The 17885-nt window shown below is 55.2% G+C and overlaps 3 protein-coding genes across 13 annotated transcripts in view; all 3 read left to right on the forward strand.

The window, feature by feature from the left end:
- Positions 1–6900, forward strand: part of MYO9B (myosin IXB) — a 107316-nt gene extending 100416 nt beyond the window's left edge. For 7 of the 10 annotated variants that reach the window (XM_018051361.1, XM_018051357.1, XM_018051360.1 and 4 more), the window contains 9 exons: positions 53–245; positions 606–734; positions 999–1104; positions 1388–1519; positions 3435–3558; positions 4047–4094; positions 4445–4587; positions 5257–5384; positions 5505–6900. In XM_018051361.1, the coding sequence (XP_017906850.1) occupies positions 53–245; positions 606–734; positions 999–1104; positions 1388–1519; positions 3435–3558; positions 4047–4094; positions 4445–4587; positions 5257–5384; positions 5505–5920 (1419 nt within the window). In that variant the 3' untranslated portion in view covers positions 5921–6900. Of the gene's footprint in view, positions 1–52; positions 246–605; positions 735–998; positions 1105–1387; positions 1520–3434; positions 3559–4046; positions 4095–4444; positions 4588–5256; positions 5397–5504 lie in introns of all 10 variants that reach the window. The other 3 variants (XM_018051366.1, XM_018051367.1, XM_018051363.1) reach the window with 2 other exon arrangements.
- Positions 8668–11632, forward strand: USE1 (unconventional SNARE in the ER 1). Its single transcript, XM_005682134.3, has 8 exons — positions 8668–8818; positions 9131–9180; positions 9317–9395; positions 9482–9634; positions 10151–10163; positions 10572–10599; positions 11016–11190; positions 11430–11632. The coding sequence occupies exons 1-8, from the start codon at positions 8678–8680 to the stop codon at positions 11610–11612; spliced, it is 822 nt and encodes a 273-aa protein (XP_005682191.3). The 5' UTR covers positions 8668–8677; the 3' UTR covers positions 11613–11632.
- Positions 14950–17507, forward strand: OCEL1 (occludin/ELL domain containing 1). Of its 2 annotated transcripts, XM_018051368.1 has the most exons (6): positions 14950–15228; positions 15441–15617; positions 15740–15939; positions 16348–16513; positions 16747–16800; positions 17108–17507. In XM_018051368.1, exons 2-6 carry the CDS (start codon positions 15540–15542, stop codon positions 17228–17230), a joined length of 621 nt encoding a protein of 206 aa, XP_017906857.1. In that variant the 5' UTR covers positions 14950–15228; positions 15441–15539; the 3' UTR covers positions 17231–17507. The 2 variants fall into 2 exon arrangements, with proteins under 2 accessions (XP_017906857.1, XP_005682190.1); XM_005682133.3 differs by lacking the exon at positions 14950–15228 and having other exon boundaries at positions 15242–15617.

A 17885-nucleotide genomic window follows, 5' to 3' on the forward strand; every position in this document is an offset into this window, starting at 1 on the left:
GACAGGGAAGGCAGCCAGCCCAGACCTGACCCGTCCCCACTGCCCATCACAGACTGAACCAGGCGCTGAGTCGGGCCACTTTGGCGTGTGCGTGGACAGCCTGACCAGCGACAAGGTCTCAGTGCCCATCGTGCTGGAGAAGCTTTTGGAACACGTGGAGATGCACGGCTTGTACACCGAGGGCCTCTACCGCAAGTCGGGTGCCGCCAACCGCACGAGGGAGCTCCGGCAGGCGCTGCAGACAGGTAGGTGCTGGGGGAGGTGGGTGGGCTTCCCCGGTGGCTCAGACAGTAAAGAATCTGCCTCCAGTGCAGGAGACCCGGGTTCCATCCCTGGGTCAGGAAGATGCCCTGGAGAAGGAAATGGCAACCCACTCCAGTATGCTTGTCTGGGAAATCCCATGGACAGAGGAGCCTGGCGGGCTACAGTCCATGGTGTCACAGTCAGACACGACTGAACAACTGAGCACGCCTGTGGGAGGTGGGTGCTGGGGGAGGAAGGGGACGGAGATGGGTGAGTGTCAAGGGCAGGAGGGCGCCACCTGGGGCTCCAGGCTCAGCCTGCCTGCCTTCCTCATGCTCACTGGCCGTGTGCCCACCCTGCAGACCCCATGGCAGTCAAACTGGAGAACTTCCCCATCCACGCCATCACCGGGGTGCTCAAGCAGTGGCTGCGGGAGCTGCCCGAGCCCCTCATGACCTTCGCCCAGTATGGTGATTTCCTCCATGCCGTCGGTGAGTCCCCGCCAATGTGGCGAGGGTGGGCAGTTGGTTGAGGGCAGGGGCCAGAGGCTTGAGCCTCTGCTACGGCCAGTCAGGGAGGAGGGACCCCCATCTCCCAAGGTGAGAAAACAAGGCCTTGACTGGGCCCAGGACTGCTCTATGGCCCTGCCTCCTTGCCACACACACTGCCCCGGGCCCTACACAGTGGGAGGCTGCAAGCGCCCTGGGGCCCATCGAGCGGGGGCCGCAGGTCTCTGACACCCGGGACCCTCCTAGAGCTCCCAGAGAAGCAGGAGCAGCTGGCTGCCATCTATGCTGTCCTGGAGCACCTGCCAGAAGCCAACCACAACTCCCTGGAGCGGCTCATCTTCCACTTGGTCAAGCAAGTGCCCGTGCCCTAATTGCCGGCTGTCTGGGGGGTGGGGTCCCAGCGAGAGCCCCGCTGTAGCATTCTCTGGGCTGGCGTGCCCTGGTGGCTCCCTGCCAAGGCATGAGCCTGTGTTGGGGGGTCCAGCTTTTTTGTGGACCTTTTTCTCCGCCCTGCAGAAGCCAGCGTTTCTCACCTCCCACCTGCGGCAGCACTTTCCCCACAGTGACTCCCCAGCCTCTGCACTCTGGTTTGGGATCTCCCCGCAGCCACCCCCTAACTGCCGCTTGCCACACAGGGTGGCCCTGCTCGAGGATGTGAACCGCATGTCACCCAGCGCGCTGGCCATCATCTTCGCGCCCTGCCTCCTGCGATGCCCCGACAACTCAGACCCCCTGGTCAGCATGAAGGATGTCCTCAAAATCACCACGTGAGTGCCAGGACCGAGCAGCCCCTACCCCCAACACACACCCAGAGCAACCCAGCCAGGGACCCCACAACTGAACAGGACAGCCCGCTCCAGAATCCTAGGATGGCCTAGCCTCGGTAGCATGTACATGTGCCCGCAGAGAAAAACCCAGAAGCATATACCCCAGGGGACTTCATACTCCCAATTCAGGGGGCCCGGGTTCGATCCCTGGTCAGAGAATTAGATTCCATGTACTGCAACTAAGACATAGTGCAGCCAAACACACACACACATGCACACGCACACACGCACACGCACACACACACACACACCCAGGAGGACTTCCCTGATTCCTCAGTGGATACAGAATCCACCTGTAGTGCACGAGACACAGGTTCGGTCCCTGGGTGGAGAGGGTCCCCTGGAGAAGGAAATGGCAACCCCCTCCAGTATTCTTGCCTGGGAAATGCCATGGACAGAGGAACCAGGCAGGCTACAGTCCATGGGGTTGCAAAGAGTCAGACACGACTTAGCAGCTACACCACCACCACCCCCCCAGGAGGTGTCCTGAGCACTGGGGTCCTACATGGACTTCATTTGCTCTCCCTACCCTTCCTTCTTTCCTTCTGAAGTCATGTAGAAAGTCATGACTTTCTACAATCACACTAAACCCAAACTCCTGACAAAGTCTAAAAGTGTTCTGGCTGCTGTGATGGGCGAACAGGGCTCTTGTGACAGACGAGGCCAAGAAGCAACCGGGCCTTGTGGGGGCATCCTGAGGCTGACACACGTCCAGACCCCGGAGGAGGCCTGGCAGCATCTCCCCTCCAGCGGCAAGAGCATCACTCCTGAGCTTTTTTTTGAGGGTGAAAACCCAAAAACCAGGGAGAAATCCCTCATCCCCAGTCCAGAGTGAGGGACAGATGGTGAACCCCATATTCCCAGCCTCTGGGAGCAGTGGGAACTGGCAGCAAAAAGGAGCAATTGTCTCAAGGTTCCTTCTTCCCACCAAATGATCTTCAAAATTCTCAGAAAGTCCTTCAGGAGGATGGACTTCCCTGACAGTCCAGTGGTTAAGACTCCAAGCTTCCAATACAAGGGGCTCAGGTTCGATCCCTGGTCAGGGAACTAGGATCTCACATGCTGCACAGTATGGCCAGAAAAAATTAAAATGAATGAAAGAGAAAGGACTCAGAAGGGCGTCAGCAGACATCCATCACTAAGAAGATACTGTTTAGGTGGTAAGTTGTAAAAGTAAGAACTTGTCACCCAGGGTGGTGTCACGAGGCGAACACAGGCAGGCCTGAGGGCTATGCCTGACCATGAGTTCCCCCAGGTGTAAACAGCAGCTGGCAGGCAGAGGGGAGCGCCCGCTGAGGCCTGACACTACACGGCAGCCATGTGTGTTGACAGATTGTCTTCCAGCCTGTTCCAGCACGTAACTTGCTACTGTTTTTATCTGTGATCGTGGCAATAGGAGACCTGAGTCATGACTGCCTCTCCATCCAAACTGACCCCATCCCATCCTGCCCCACCCTCCCTGCCCTGGTGTTGACCATTGCCCCGACCCGCAACCATTCCAGGCGGGCCCTGACCACTGAGCAGAGGTGTCTTGGGTCACAACTGACTTCTAGAGCCCTTGGGGCCAGCTGCCTACAGCCCATGGGGTAAATGGCTCACATGGTACTCTACTTCCTCCTTCAAAGGAGGAGGCTTATTAAGACGGATTCAGGCTCAGAGAGGTGGGGTGAGGTGCACGAGATCACACAGTGAGTGAAGCAGGACCACGATGGGAGCCACAGCCTTGCCTGTGGCCCTGCCTGCTCTTTGGGTCTCTCCCTCAGCCACCATGCCCGTTATTGGGCCAGCATCTCCCTAGATGTGGGGCCCTCACGTTGGCCATCCCAGGCCGGTAGCTGAGCAGCCTTCTCCACAGGTGCGTGGAGATGCTGATCAAAGAACAGATGAGGAAGTACAAAGTGAAGATGGAGGAGATCAACCAGCTGGAGGCTGCTGAGAGCATGGCCGTTCGAAGGCTTTCTCTGCTGCGCCAGAATGCTGTGAGCTGTGCTGGGCGGGGCTTTGGTGGGGCGGAGCTGGGCGGGGGCGGGGTTTGGGCGGGGGGCGGAGTTTCACTTGTCTGCCCAGCGCACACTTCCAGCACACATCCTTGGCCACAGTCAGCCTGACCTGGGGCCTCGTGGCAGCATGGTTAGGGGCCGATTCCTTACCTTGGCCAAAAGACCACCATCCTAGACCAGCCTCAAGGTCGGCTGTTCCTCTCAGCAGTGGGGGAGAAACCTGTCACCTACTTGGTAGGGCTCTTGGTCATTCTCCAGCCACAACCTTAGGCCCCGCCCATAGGGAAACACCCACAGCAGAAGAGGCTTGGGGTGGGGGGGCGGATAGGAGGATAAAGGGCCAGTCTCAGGCTCCTGTGGGAGGACCCTGTCCTTGTCCCCACAGTCAGACATGCCTTATGCCCATGACTAACACTTAAGCCCTGGTCGTGGCCCTGTGTGGTCACCCTCTCTTATCTCTCTCCCAGCCATGGCCTCTCAAACTGGGGTTTTCGTCTCCCTATGAGGGGGTCCTGGTATGTACACCTATGGTCCGCCCTCCTCACATGTCTCCCGGCGCGGTGCATGCTGGGGTTCCTCTCGGCCCCTAGGGTCCTCGTAGAATAGGTCGAACGTGTCCTAACCTCTGAAAGTGCATGCTGGGGGAACTTCATTGCCTGCTGATCGCCTGTGCTGAAGACAACTAATCAGCCAAGTACTGGCCATTGGGTCCCCGCATGAGCCCCAGAGAAGCCTCACTAAGCCTAGACTTCCCTGTCAGAACTAACCTCCCCCAGAGCTGCTCATACTACCCCCTCCCCATCTGCAAGCACTGATCTCCCACCCACCCAGAGTGGCTGGCCAGACACGCTGCACCTTTCTGCAGATTAAGAACCCCAAGGCCCGGGGGAGCAGCAGCAGTGGCCCGGAGGAGCTGGGGGTGCTGCCGGAGGAGGAAGCAGCCGGCGGCGATGAGGACCGGGAGAAGGAGATCCTAATCGAGCGGATCCAGTCCATCAAAGAGGAGAAGCAAGTGTCTCTCTGACCCCTCACCACCCTTAGCTGCCCTATCTGGCCTCCGGCCACTGGCCTCTGCACTAGAGGGGGTCTGGCTGTTAGGAGGTTGATGGGCTAGGCTCAGCCCTGAGATCCAGGGTCCATCTCTTGGGGCACTGCTGTCCTATAACACAGCCTAGGACTGTTTAAACCCCCCACTTGGCCATCATGGTGGTCCACGGGGAGAGGAGAGGCCACAGGGACGATGCCTGAACCTAAAGTTGGCCTCAGCTAGGGTGATCCAGCGGTTTATTATCCAGTCAGGGTGGACGTATGAACAGAGGTGCAGCTGACAGATTATGCCAGGAGATCGGGTGTAACCCGGGCCACCTGGGCATCCTGTTCTTAGGAATAGGCTGGGGTGTCCAGACAGAAGGGACAGCATGTGCTAAGGTCCTGAGACAGAAACTCCTCACTAGCTGAGTCACAGATGCCTGGTTTCCCTCCAATCTGACCCTTTGCTCACATGAACTTCACTGAGCCGGGGCATCTGGGGTGAGGTGTGGTTTGGGATGCTAGGGGGCAGAGAGTCCCATCGAGGAGCAGAATAACCTACTCTGTCCCCTATTGGCCTGGCACTTTTCCACGGGGCAGTCCTTCACTATGGAGCAGTCTTGGACACTGTGACCCCTTCATCCCCAGGGAGGACATCACGTATCGGCTGCCAGAGCTGGACCCTCGGGGCTCCGACGAGGAGAACTTGGACTCAGAGACATCGGCCAGCACCGAGAGCCTGTTGGAAGAGCGGGCTGGGAGGGGGGCCTCGGAAGGTCAGTATTAAGGTAGCGTCTGCTTTTTTCCTTCCCATGTCCACACCCAGCAGGCCCCCGGGCGAGGGTCCATCTTCCGGTCCTGAAGCTGCAGTAACCCTGCCATCTGTCTCTCAAAAGGGCCCCCCGCGCCTGCTCTCCCCTGCCCCGGCGCGCCCACCCCGAGCCCCCTCCCTGAGGCAGCCGCCCCTCCTCGACGAAGGCCGTCGTCCTTCATGACGGTCAGAGTGAAGACCCCCCGGCGGACCCCGATCATGCCCACGGCCAACATCAAGCTTCCGCCTGGCCTGCCCTCCTATCTCCCTGGCCGAGTGCCTGGTACCCAGGAAGCTGCCACCACAGTGAGGCGCCGAGAGCCACCGGCCCGCCGCCCAGACCAGGTACACTCCGTGTATATCACGCCAGGCACTCACCTGCCCACTCAGGGCCCTCAGGAGCCCCTGGACAAGGATGACCGGCCGCCTGGGGCCAAGCGGAGGTATTCGGATCCCCCAACCTACTGCCTGCCCTCTTCCTCGGGCCAGGCCAATGGCTGAGGGCCCTCAGCTGCCAGCATCCACACGTCCGAGGATGGCCCAGTCCCCGAGCTGGGCACCAGAGCTCCAGAGCCAGCATTCAGCGATCTGAGAAAGATCAAGAGTGGAAAGCTCCAAGAGTGATGTGAGGTGGGCACTGGCTCCAAGTGAGTTTAGGCGGGGAGAGGCCGGCTGAGGCCTAGCCACCCTTGCTGAGCCCCCACGTCACACGGAGGCGCCCGATCAGAGCACCGAATCATGGCGGGCGGCCCGGCATCTCCCAGCTCCCCTTTTGTACGTTTTCAAGGTCACTGTTTCTTTGTGCATGGTTTACATAAGTTTAAACTGTAACAGCCTTAACAGAAGACCAAATTGTTTTTATATGTATATGTACAAACTTTTATATTAACGCCCTGCATCTCCCTTATAACCTGGATGTGAGTCTTCAGAGCAAGCCCACACAGCCGCCAAGCTTCGGAGGCTCAGACCCACGCTGAGGGGGCCAAGGGCTAGGACTCTGCATGAGGGGTTTGGACACTTGTGGCCCCTGACTGCCCCGTACTGTGTCCCGGCCAGTGGCTATCTGGCCCATTCAAGGGAACAGTGGAGCATTCCGTGGTGATCAAGACTGTTGGCTAGAGCCAGGACACAGGGTGGTAGGCAGCCTCCACCCCAGGCGCCACAGACCTCACATTATTCCAGGGATACTCGAATGTGGCCATCACTCCTCGGTCTGTTGTGCCGCGGACAGAGAAGACCACCTTGGCACTGCCCACCGCATGTGGCAGAACAGGAGCCCACAACTCAGGACCGTTCACGGGTGGGGAGGGCAAGGCCTGGGCTTGTATGTCTCTGCAAATCTACAGTGACAGTCTGGGCATCTGCACAGAGGGGGATTCCCCTCTTAGGCTCAGCCCACTCTCCCAACACCTGGACCCACGGTGCCAGGTCTGGGACAAGAGACACCCACAGGCCATGTGAAATAAAGAAAAAGTGCCTAAGATGCGTCTGCGTGCAGTTCCTACTCAGGCTCCAGGTTGGCGGGCGGGGGTCAAACATGCAGCCTCAGCCAAAAACGGCGATGGTGCAGGGCAAGGATTGAGCCCCTTTGTCTGGGAGGACTTCCATTGTTCCTCCAGCCAACTCCTGTTGTAATCTCACATAAGCGAGGTGGGCTTATTTTTTGGCTGTGCCATGCAGCTTATAGGAGCCTAGTTCCCTGACTAGGGATCAAACCCACACCCCCTGCAGTGGAAGCTTGACCGGACCACCAGCGGAATCCCTGGAAGTGCTCTTCATTGATCCAGAAAGCTGAGGAAGCAGGCAGCTCATGGCAGAGTCACATGAAGTGAGGAGAACCTGCTGTCCTGGGAGCTGCCTCCTGTCACAGCTAGCCTCTCCCCAGCTGGGGCTTAAATGTCAGCTGAAGGGGCCATCTGCCTTGGGGGGTGGGGAGTCGGTCCTGGGGGACCCACTAGAGCCTAAAGCAACAGCACCACCACCATCGCCAACAGAGAAGCTCCCAGGTTGCAACCAGATCGGCAGTTGTAACTGGTTGGCAGATAGGGTTTGTAGGTGTGGGGGAGTTAGGAGACCATGACAAACCTGAGTTTAAGAGACGCATGCTGAAGAGTTGGTGGTCTAGGCCAAGGCCACACAGCTGGGATGGGGCGGCCGGGGATTCAGACCCTGCCCTGTCTGGCTCATGCATGTGTGGATGTGTGCTCAGTCATGTCCGACTCTTTGCCACCCCATGGACTGTATCCCACCAGGCTCCTCTGTCCATGGAATTTCCCAGGCAAGCATACTGGAGTGGGTTGCTATTTCCTTCCCCAGGGGATCTTCCTGACCCGGGGGTCGAACCCCCGCCTCCTGTGTCTCCTGCACTGACAGGTGGATTCTTTATCACTAAGCCACTTGAGAAGCCCTGTCTGGCTCTAGAGCCGCTCCCCGGCACGGCCCTCTGTTCCGCCACCCCATCAATAACCTGAGTTTGAGTTTAGACTCATCCACAGTACTTACAGGGCACCAAGACCACTGATGTGACCTGAACACAGGTAACCTGAAGGATGAGGAGATAGTTGAGGGATGTATGCCAGGCTTCATCCCCTGTGATGTCCCCATCCTCACTCGGAGGGCCCACAGAGGGAGACTCGAACAAGGGGCCTTGACTTCTTGAGGACGCGGGTGGGGTTCTGTCCACGGGGGTCTGGGCGTTGAGGGTGACCCAGCCACACCTCACGCTCCCAGGTTTAGCTCATGTCACTGCCAGACTAACAGTTTCCCAATAGCGGAAACAGGTCCAGAAAAAGTTAAGAAACTCGAAAAAGGCTACGACGGGAGGTGGAGTCAGGGTCAGGGCTGGGACCGGAAATAATAGCCCCTAAGTCTTGGATTCCGAAGTCCCAGGTCAGGGCCTCTCCTCGTGAATTCAGAGAAGACTCCCTGGATGCAGAAGGGCTCAGAGTGGAAAACTCTGGAAGGAGCGGAGAGAGGGGTAGGAATTTTGAGGGGGGGTATTAATGAGCACTTCACGCTTTGCATGTGGGTCTTCTGGCACCGAAGGACTTGGTCCTTTCAACCTTTCCGGAAGGGTCAAGACGCTCGCAAGAATAAGCAAGCGACTCATCCCGGAGTAAATGCAGACGGGATGGTGTCCCGCACTGAAACAAGACATTACTTCCGCCACCCTAAACAAGAACAAGAATGGGACAGCAAACAAACAGGGCACTTCCGACCGGAAGGAGGCCACGGAAGGCACTTCCGCCATCTCTTAAGATGGCGCCGGCGGAAGGGGCGGAGTACCACTGGGTGGTGATGGCAGCGTCGAGGCTGGAGCTGAACCTGGTGCGGCTGCTGTGCCGCTGCGAGGCGATGGCAGCGGAGAAACGGGACCCGGACGAGTGGCGTCTAGAAAAGGTAGGGAATCCCGTGTTTCCTCGTAAACCCAGAATCCAGGAGAGTAGCCCCCGCAGCTAGAGGGCACCGGGCCCGACTCCCCCGCCCCGCCAGCCAGAGTGGCCACGCCCCTTCCGGTTGGTTCCGGCCACGTCCACCTGCTGCTCTCCCGCCTTCTCCCTGAGGCTCAGCTGGTCCCTCCTCCTGATACTTGGCTCCTCCTGTTTCAACCCCGCCCCCATCCTGGCCTCGCCCCTTGCTGGCTCTGATCTCTCTGAGCAGGATGTACGGATAGGGGGAGGACTGGGCTGACACCCCACTTTTTGTCCGCAGTACGTGGGAGCTCTCGAGGACATGCTGCAGGCCCTGAAAGCACAGGCGAGGTGAGTGCAGGCGGCCACAAGTGGTTCAAAATTGAGTCTCCCACTGGAGACCTAGAACCCTGGTCTCCAGTTCCCACTAAGAACCTCCCCTCAACTGGGCACCGTAGGCTTTCCTTTCCCTCTTCTCCCCTTCCAGCAAACCGGCTTCGGAGGTGCTCAATGAATATTCTCGGAAGGTAGATTTTCTGAAGGGAATGCTGCAGGCAGAGAAACTGGTAAGCAGGGGCCCCTCTGCCTGGTCAACCTTCATGCTCACCTGGGGCCTGCCCCTTTGGTGACTGCTGCCTTCCCGCTTCTGCAGACCTCCTCCTCAGAGAAGGCACTAGCCAACCAGTTCCTGGCCCCTGGCCGAGTGCCCACTACAGCCAGGGAACGGGTCCCCGCTACGAAGACAGTACACCTGCAGTCACGGGCTCGGTACACCAGTGAGATGCGGAGTGAGCTGCTAGGCACGGTAGGGCTCCCTCCCTCGTCCCCAGAAAACTTCAGGTGGGGACAGGAATTTGTGCGTGGAGGTGGCCAGAACAACACTGTCCGGTGCAGGGACTAGGATACCCAACAGACAGGACCTGGACCATCAGACAAGGCTTCCCAACAGACGGGCATCGTGGCCAGGGCTTTACTAGATGAATAAGAGTTTCTATACAAGGCAAAAATGGCACATCTACACTTAAAAGCCCCAGAGTTGGCCCGAAGCAAGGTTTGGCCCCGCCTCACCACACATCAGTGAGTTTTTTTTCAGCTGTGAAATAGGGTGACAGGTACCTCTATGAGCACTTTCTGTGGATCTGAAAAATACCCTTCAAAATATGAACCCTTGTTTTCAGTTTATAGATGAGGAAACTGAGCCTAGAGGTCACAGGACTTGTCCAGGGTCCTGATTGAGGGTGGGGAGTTTCTGAAAGCAGAAAGGACAGGTCTGGGGGCATGGCATCGTTGGTGATTCTGTGCCTCTCCTTTTTTCCCACAGGACTCTAGTGAAGGTGAGACAGCATAAGCAGAACAGGACTCAAGGCCTGGGACAGATACATATCCTTAGTGCCCCACATCCCTCGTGCCTAACCTGGCTCCCACAGGGTGTTCACAGCCCAGGGAAACTGTGCCCAGGGGCCTTTCCACACTTGAAGGTGGAAGGCTGGAAGGGTGTCAGGAAGGGGCCCTAGAGGAAACAGAGTTGGACACTCCCAGCCCAAGTCACTACGGCTGGCTAGAGAGAGGATCCGGGGCCGGGGTGGGGGTGCCCGATGAGGAAGACTTCTGCACCTGCTGTGCGACAGACAGAAGGGGAAATGGCATTGTGAGTAGCAGACACATCCTGGGCAATGGTCAGGAAGCTGGAAAACAGCAAACCAGTTCTTCCTTTTTGCCTGCTTGGCTTGTTTTGCTTTCAGAGCCCGAAATGGATGTGAGGAAGAGAACGTGAGTATCTTCAGCCCTTGGGGCGCATTGCAGGGAGAGGGGAGTTGGATAAAGGTTGGACCACTAAAGCACAACGATGAGCATTTAAACCACCAATCGGGATTCCCCAGTGGTCCAGTACTTAGGACTGTGTGCTTTCATTGCCAAGGGCCTGATTCAATCCCTGGTTAGAGAAAAAGACCCTACAAGCTGAGCAGTAAAGCCAATAATAATAATAAAATTAAAAAAAATAATAATAACGAACAGCCACTTCTGAGGATGCTTTTCCCAGAAGCCAAAGCGAAAAAGGAGAAACAGCCCCAAGCAGCGCAGTAGCTGGAACTATAACCTCTAGGTCCCTTGAAAACATGTTGGTCTCTTCCCTCTTTCCCCGACCCCAATCTCATACCCACTGGTCTACCCATCTGTGGGGTCAGTGGGGCGTCAGGGCCCACACCAAGGGATGAGAAGCAGTCAGCAGCCGAGCTAGACCTCGTCCTGCAGCGACACCAGAACCTCCAGGAGAAGCTGGCAGAGGAGATGCTCGGCCTGGCCCGGAGCCTCAAGACCAACACACTGGCTGCCCAGAGTGTTATCAAGAAGGACAACCAGGTGTGAGGACTCTGGGACCCTAGAGCCTCTGGTTTGGGGCATCGAAGGCTTCCCAGAAGAAGGTCCCTGTGGCTGGGACTGAGCTGGATGAATGGGAGTTTGGCAGAAGTAAAAAATGGCATTCCCAGAGGAGGAAACAGCACTAGGAAGGGCCAAGAGATACAGATTCACCCCAGTGCAGTAGGAAGCGGTGACACTTGGACGCAGTCCTGTTGACACTCCCCCTGCCTCACCCACAGACGCTGTCACACTCCCTCAAGATGGCCGACCAGAACCTGGAAAAGCTGAAGACGGAATCCGAGCGGCTGGAGCAGCACACGCAGAAGTCAGTCAACTGGCTGCTCTGGGCCATGCTCATCGTCGTCTGCTTCATCTTCATCAGCATGATCCTCTTCATCCGCATCATGCCCAAACTCAAATAAAGACTTGGCCTGGCCTGTGTCACCTGTGCCCTCTCTGCCCTCCACCCTGTCCAGGGGTGATACCTTTTGGGGTTGGCATCGTGATGGGAAGGCCCTTGGAGCCCCATGAGAGCTACAGAGAGTACCTGACCAGGAGAGGAAGGAGGGTAGGCAGCTGGGGGAGGTGAGTCAACAAGCCTGCCTCCCATTTCTGCCCCCCACGCCCCCAGGTACCTACTTCACACTGGACAAGGCAGGGCCCGTAGAGGCCCCAGAACTCCCAATCTGATGGAGTCAGAGCCAAACACATTCCTGTGGAGTCAAGGTAAGGTCTGGAGGGTTGAGGAGGAGTGGGCCCACGCCTGGAGGTCAGCCTGTAGGAAGGGTTGAAAAGTTGTCTCTTGGACCTGTGAACGACGCCAGGATTCTTGGCCTCCGGAGATGAATTCGATCCAGAGCCACTGACAGGGCTTGATCGCTCAGAACTTTTGTGTAATAAAGTTGTATAAATATAAAAGAGAGACAGTTTCTGACATAGACATCAGAAGGGGGCAGAAAGAGTGCCTCCTTGCTAGTTTTTAGCAAGAAGTTATATACCTATTAGCAAGCTGCTAATTAGAGAAAAGGAAATGTCTGAAAACTCACTCAAAACCAGGCCCGTCACCCACAACATGCATTTTGAGATAACACTGGCACAAGGTGAGTCATCCCGGGCCATACAGCAATTGACATGGGGACTTCCTTGGTGGCCCAGTGGTTCTATGTTTCCAACGCAGGGGGCCCAGGTCCAGTCCCTGGTAGGGAACTAGATTCCACATGCCTCAACTAAGACCTCATGCGATCAAATAAATTCTTTAAAAAAAAAAAATTGACATGAATCTTGAAGAAAGGTAGATTTCCAAGCAAATACATAGTTGCATTAACATAGCTTAAGAGAACATTTCCATGAGTAAAACATGCTGGTTTGTTGAGCCATTACCGGTTCTGAGTCTTAAGGCAGAACCTACTTGATGAAAGACAGAGTCTAAGGTAAGTACATAGTTCATTAACATAGCTTAAGAAAAACATTTCCATAAGAAAAACACATTGGTTAGCTCAAGGTTTGAGAGAAGTTAATTTCAGATGGAACCGGGTGTCCTCATGGCAACACAAAAATTTTAAAGAAAACTTTTAATTTTGCATAGAGAAGGAAAAGTGTCTGACACTTACAACCTACTTTTGGGATTGAAAGTGATAATTCAGAGACAAGGCTTAGCCCAGCCACAGCCAAAAATCTCAGGACATTGCAGATGCTTCACACAGTCACTCAGCAAACACAAGAAAATCAGTGGCAACCCTACCCTGCCCAGGTCATAGTCTGGATGGGCATTGGAGTTGGGACCCTGGAAGGGATCATGGAGTATGAGTCCAGAGGAATTATGGGTCCTGGGTTCTGCTTATCCCCACTCCAGATGTGAAGAGCAAACTCTGTGAGAGGGGTGAATGAAGAAGCTTGATAAGGAAGGGTGGACAGAACGTGCCTGTCCCAGACCACTGAGGCATGAGCACTGTGGAACATGCATGGAGTTGTCCACATGGGCCCCACCCCCACTCCATCAGCATAGGTGTAAAACCACCATTAATAGCTTTTAAAATTCCGGTGGCAGTTTTTAAAGCTTTATGAAAGCTCTAGTGGCAACTTTTTAAAATAGACCCTAACGAGGAGGCTCATGCTTGTGACTCAGAGATGGTTCAGTATTAGGAAGCATGTTAATAGCCATATTAATGCATCAGGAAGCAAAATCATAGAGTGAAATGATACCTTGTACTGTTCACAGCATCCATTACGCAAAGTCTCAATTAAAAATAATGAGCATTTCCTCACTGAATGGAAAAATCTCAAGCCAAAGGCAGTGTTGAGTTTAATGGGCAATTCTAGAAGCTTTACCATCAACGTGAAGAAACTAAACTGAGGTGGAGTGGAGGGATACTCACAGTCCACCCATCTCCTCCAGTGATTTGATATTGTCTGGAGGCGCTAGTCAATGCAACTAGACAACAAAAAGAAATTGAAAGAAGTAAAATTACTCACAGATGATAAAATTACTTGTCTATATAAAAAGATCCAAGCAAACTAACTAAAACAGCTATTTCAGTAAGAGAATTTAGTAAACCAACAAGAGGATTAATGAATATTTAATTTCCTATATGCAAAAAACAAAGTTGCAAAATATATTGGAAGATCCCATTTATAATAGTAACAGCAAAGATACACTATCTGGTTAAATTAACACCCTTAATATATAAAAAGCTCCTAAAAGCCAAAAAGAAAAAAGATTTGTAGGAAATAAACAGGAAAACAAATACAAATGGTTTCTGAATTTTTTCACTCACCAGATTAGGCAAGATTTAAAACTATTAGGCAAGATTTAAAAGTACAAGTACAGGAAACTGTGATGCCATTGAGGTTGCAAGGGTTGTGGGAAAACCAGCTGATCAGAGCATGATTGGCACAAGCTCCTCGACAGCTGATGCTGTTCAGTCGCTAAATTGTGTTAGGTTCTTTGCGACCCTATGGACTTAAGCACGCCAGGCTCCTCTGTCCTCCACTATCTACCAGAGTTTGTTCAAAGTTATGTCCATTGAATCGGTGATGCTATGTAACCATCTCATCCTCTGCCACCCTCTTTTGCCTTCAAACTTTCCCAGCTTCAGAGTCTTTTCCAAGTCAGTTCAATCTTTTTGACAGTATCTTTCCAAATTAAAATACACAGGTCTCTCCCCCGTGGATTCTGGGAAGTTTCACTTCTAGGAATTTATCCTACATAATCCTGCATAATTGGCCAAAGAAATGTGCCCTTGACTCTTTTTTCTATAGTATTGTCCGTAGTGAGGAAGATTTGTCATTGACTTAGAATCTCTCCAAAAGGAGATATAATTAACTGTGGCCTCTGGGAGTAAGGGTGGGTAAGAAATTCACTCTGCGCTACGCTTCTTTTCTATGTGAATTCTCTAAACATGCCTCCAGTGCTTATTTAAAGAACTATTTTAAAAATATAACCGCTGAGTAAATAGATAAGTCGGTGGGGTTGTTCAGTCGCTAAGTAGGGTCGGTCTCTTTGCGACCCCATGGATTGCATCACGCCAGGCTCCCCTGTCCTCCACTGTCTCCCGGAGTTTGCTCAGACTTCTGTCCATTGAGTCGGTGATGCTGTCTAACCATCTCATCCTCTACCGAAAGTTCTCCAAATAAACTGAGGGTCAGAAAGGGTGAGTTATCGGCCCCAAACGCAGCAGCTAGCTGTCTCCCGTCAGTCTCACCGCCAGGGTGTGGGTCCACTTCCGGGTTCCCCCGGCCCGCCTCCTCACCGCCAGCCCCGCCCTACATATACCGAGGCCCCGCCCCTGGCCCGCGGAGCGACCCAGCCAGTGGACTCCTGCCTGTAGTTAATGCACCACACGGACTTCGGGAGCGGACCTAGAGTCGGAGCCCCAAACGCTGGGACAGGACCCCAGGCAGGAGTGGTTCGTGCGGCCCGTCACCGGACCGGAGATCCCAAGGGTCTTCTCGGGGGCGCTGTCCATGGGCTCCGCCTAGCCCTGCGGGAGAGATTGCGGGCCGCGCCGGGGTTAACGCGAGCCAATCCTGGGCTGCGCGGTACGTAACGGATTATTTGCATAGCGCTCTTCCGGGTACGCACCCAGCGGCGGGGTCTGGGGCTGTCTGAGGCCAATGGCGTGCGTCTATGCAAATGAGGGCGGAGACGGAGAAAGCGTAGCGGGTAAAGGACTTGGCCGCTCTGGGAGCCGCCTCCCAGTGAGTCCGCCCACCGTCCCACCTCCAATCATGTCCCCCTGCTGTGTCCACAGTCCGCCCGCCGACCATCCCCGCCACGCGCGGGTCACGACTCTCCCCGCAGGACCCGCACACCGGCCCGGGGACGCCGCAGCGGCGCCGCCCCCAAGCCGATGCCCACCCGAGAGCACCCCCAGACCCAAGGCTCCCGGGGGAACCTGCAGACCCGTCCGCCTGGCCCTGGTCCTCCGGTGAGTCTAAAAGGGAGGAGGGTTCCCAGGCCGAGCCCAGGCATAGGATTCATTTCCCCCTGTTTAAGGGATGCCGGCTAACCTTCGTTAACTCCAAATCATGATTCCTGCGCCTTCTGCAGCGGTTGGTGTCTAGAGGCCTCAAACCCAGCGCTCCCCCAACTGTGTACCAGCCCCATCCCGGAGCCCACAGGACAAAGCCCAAGAAGATTGTATTTGAGGATGAACTCCCCTCCCGGGCCCTCCTGGGCACCAAGAAGTCTACTAGAGCCGTCTGCGAGAAACATATGCCTAGGCCCCACCCCGTGCCTGACTATGAGCTGTGAGTGGTTCCTAATTTCTTGGAACAGGGAAGGGGCACTGAGGCTGGGGCTGTGACAAGTGAATAAGAGTTTGGTGGTTTAGTCGCCAAGTCGTGTCTAACTCTTAGGACCCCATGGACTGTAGCCTGCCAGGCTCCTCTGTCCATGGGATTCTCCAGGCAAGAATATTGGAGTGGGTTGCCATTTCCTTCTCCAGGGGATTTTCCTGACCCAGAAATCAAACCTGGGTCTCCTGCAGATTCTTTACCAACTGAGCTACAAGGGAAAAGTAAGAGTTTACCAAATAGTAAAAAGAGAAGGGCATTTGGGGCAAGGTGCCCAACAGAGACCAAGAAAAAAAGCAAATTACACTGATTGTGGAAAAGAGTTCTTTCCACTCATACTCTGACCCCCTTTCAACCTGGTAGTAAGTACCCACCAGTGAGCACTGCGAAGGATCGGAGCCGCTATGCTGCAGTGTTTCAGGACCAGTACCCAGAGTTCTTGGAGCTCCAGCAGGAGGTGGGCTCTGCACAGGCAAAGCTCCAGCAGCTGGAGGCCCTGCTGAACTCACTGCCCAGACCCCGAAGCCAGGTCAGCACCAGGTGGAAACCCTCATCCCACATCCCTTGCAAGTGGCCTAAGCCTGGCCTCTGGAAGCCCAGTGGGTTCAGATCTCTGGGCCTCTTCCTCCTCCAGGCTGGGTGGGCACCACATCACATGGGCCAAGGTCAGCCCTTGACAAGGTCCCCCTTGTCTGAACCTGTTTCCCCATCCCTCCTTGGGTCCTGTGCTCCCTGAGCACCCGCTTCCTTCTCCCCTGGCAGAAGGAGGCCCATGTCACTGCCCGTGTCTGGAGGGAATTTGAGAAGAAGCAGATGGTGAGTCATGCCTCTTGAGTCCTACAGCCTGGCCTTTGCACCCACCCTCCACATACTCACACTCCCATGAGGCTGGGCACTTGTGCCCAGTTTCATGTGTGTCCCGAGCGTGGCTGTCTTTCGGGGGGGTCGAGGCGGAAGGGAGAGGCGTGCCCGTTCCCCTCGTCGCGGAGGCCTCGGCGGATGAGGCCTTGCAGGGGGCGGGAAAGAAAACTAAGGTTCAGAGAGGAAAAAATGAAAGCTCAAGCAGCTTGAGAGGCATAGGCCAGACTGCCACAAAGATTTCCCCGGATCTCGCCCTGCTCAGGACCCCAGCTTCTTGGACAAGCAGGCTCGCTGCCATTACCTGAAGGGCAAACTAAGGCACCTCAAGACACAGATCCAGAAATTCGACGACCAAGGAGACAGCGAGGGCTCTGTGTACTTCTGAGTGTCCTGGCAAACAGAGGGAACCATCGAAGTGGCGGGCCCTACCCTGCCCTTCCTTCTCTTCCCTCCTGATCTTTGCTGTTACTGTTGCCTTGCCTGGGGTAGCCATGCCTGATTTTAAATGCCTTCGCCTTTGAGGCCTAGATCTGATGGCCCCTTCCAGCAAGGCTTCCCAGAACCTCCTGCAGGACCTCCATGGAGACCTCACATCCGAGTCCATCCCCTGGAAGTGGGTCCTGCTCTCCATTCCAGTGGAATAAACATTTATTAAATACCTACTGCCGCTTAAAACTCCTGATTTCACTCATTACCAAAAAACTGTTCTTCCATTCTCCCAAGGGAAAAAAAAATTAAGGCTCTGAGAAAGGGACTTGGCCAGGATCTCTGGGTAGACTGTGAACCCCAGTCTGTCCAGGGGGCTCCCTGTCCTCCAAGAGTCTCAAATGGCCTCCAAGAGTCTCCAAGAGGAAGAAGCTGAGGGGTCAACCACTAGTGCCACCTCCTCAGCCAGGAGGGCCCCCTAATGTCCACCCCGTGCCAGGCTCAGGGTAGCATGGATGGAGTACAGGTAGGTCCAGGCTCCATGTGAAGGCCAATGATGGTAGCCCAGGAGCTTTCTTTGAGCCTTGACCTCCCAGAGGACAGGGGCAGTTAGG

The sequence above is a fragment of the Capra hircus genome, chromosome 7 (genome assembly GCF_001704415.2).
Source record: "Capra hircus breed San Clemente chromosome 7, ASM170441v1, whole genome shotgun sequence".
Taxonomy (NCBI): Eukaryota; Metazoa; Chordata; class Mammalia; order Artiodactyla; family Bovidae; genus Capra; species Capra hircus.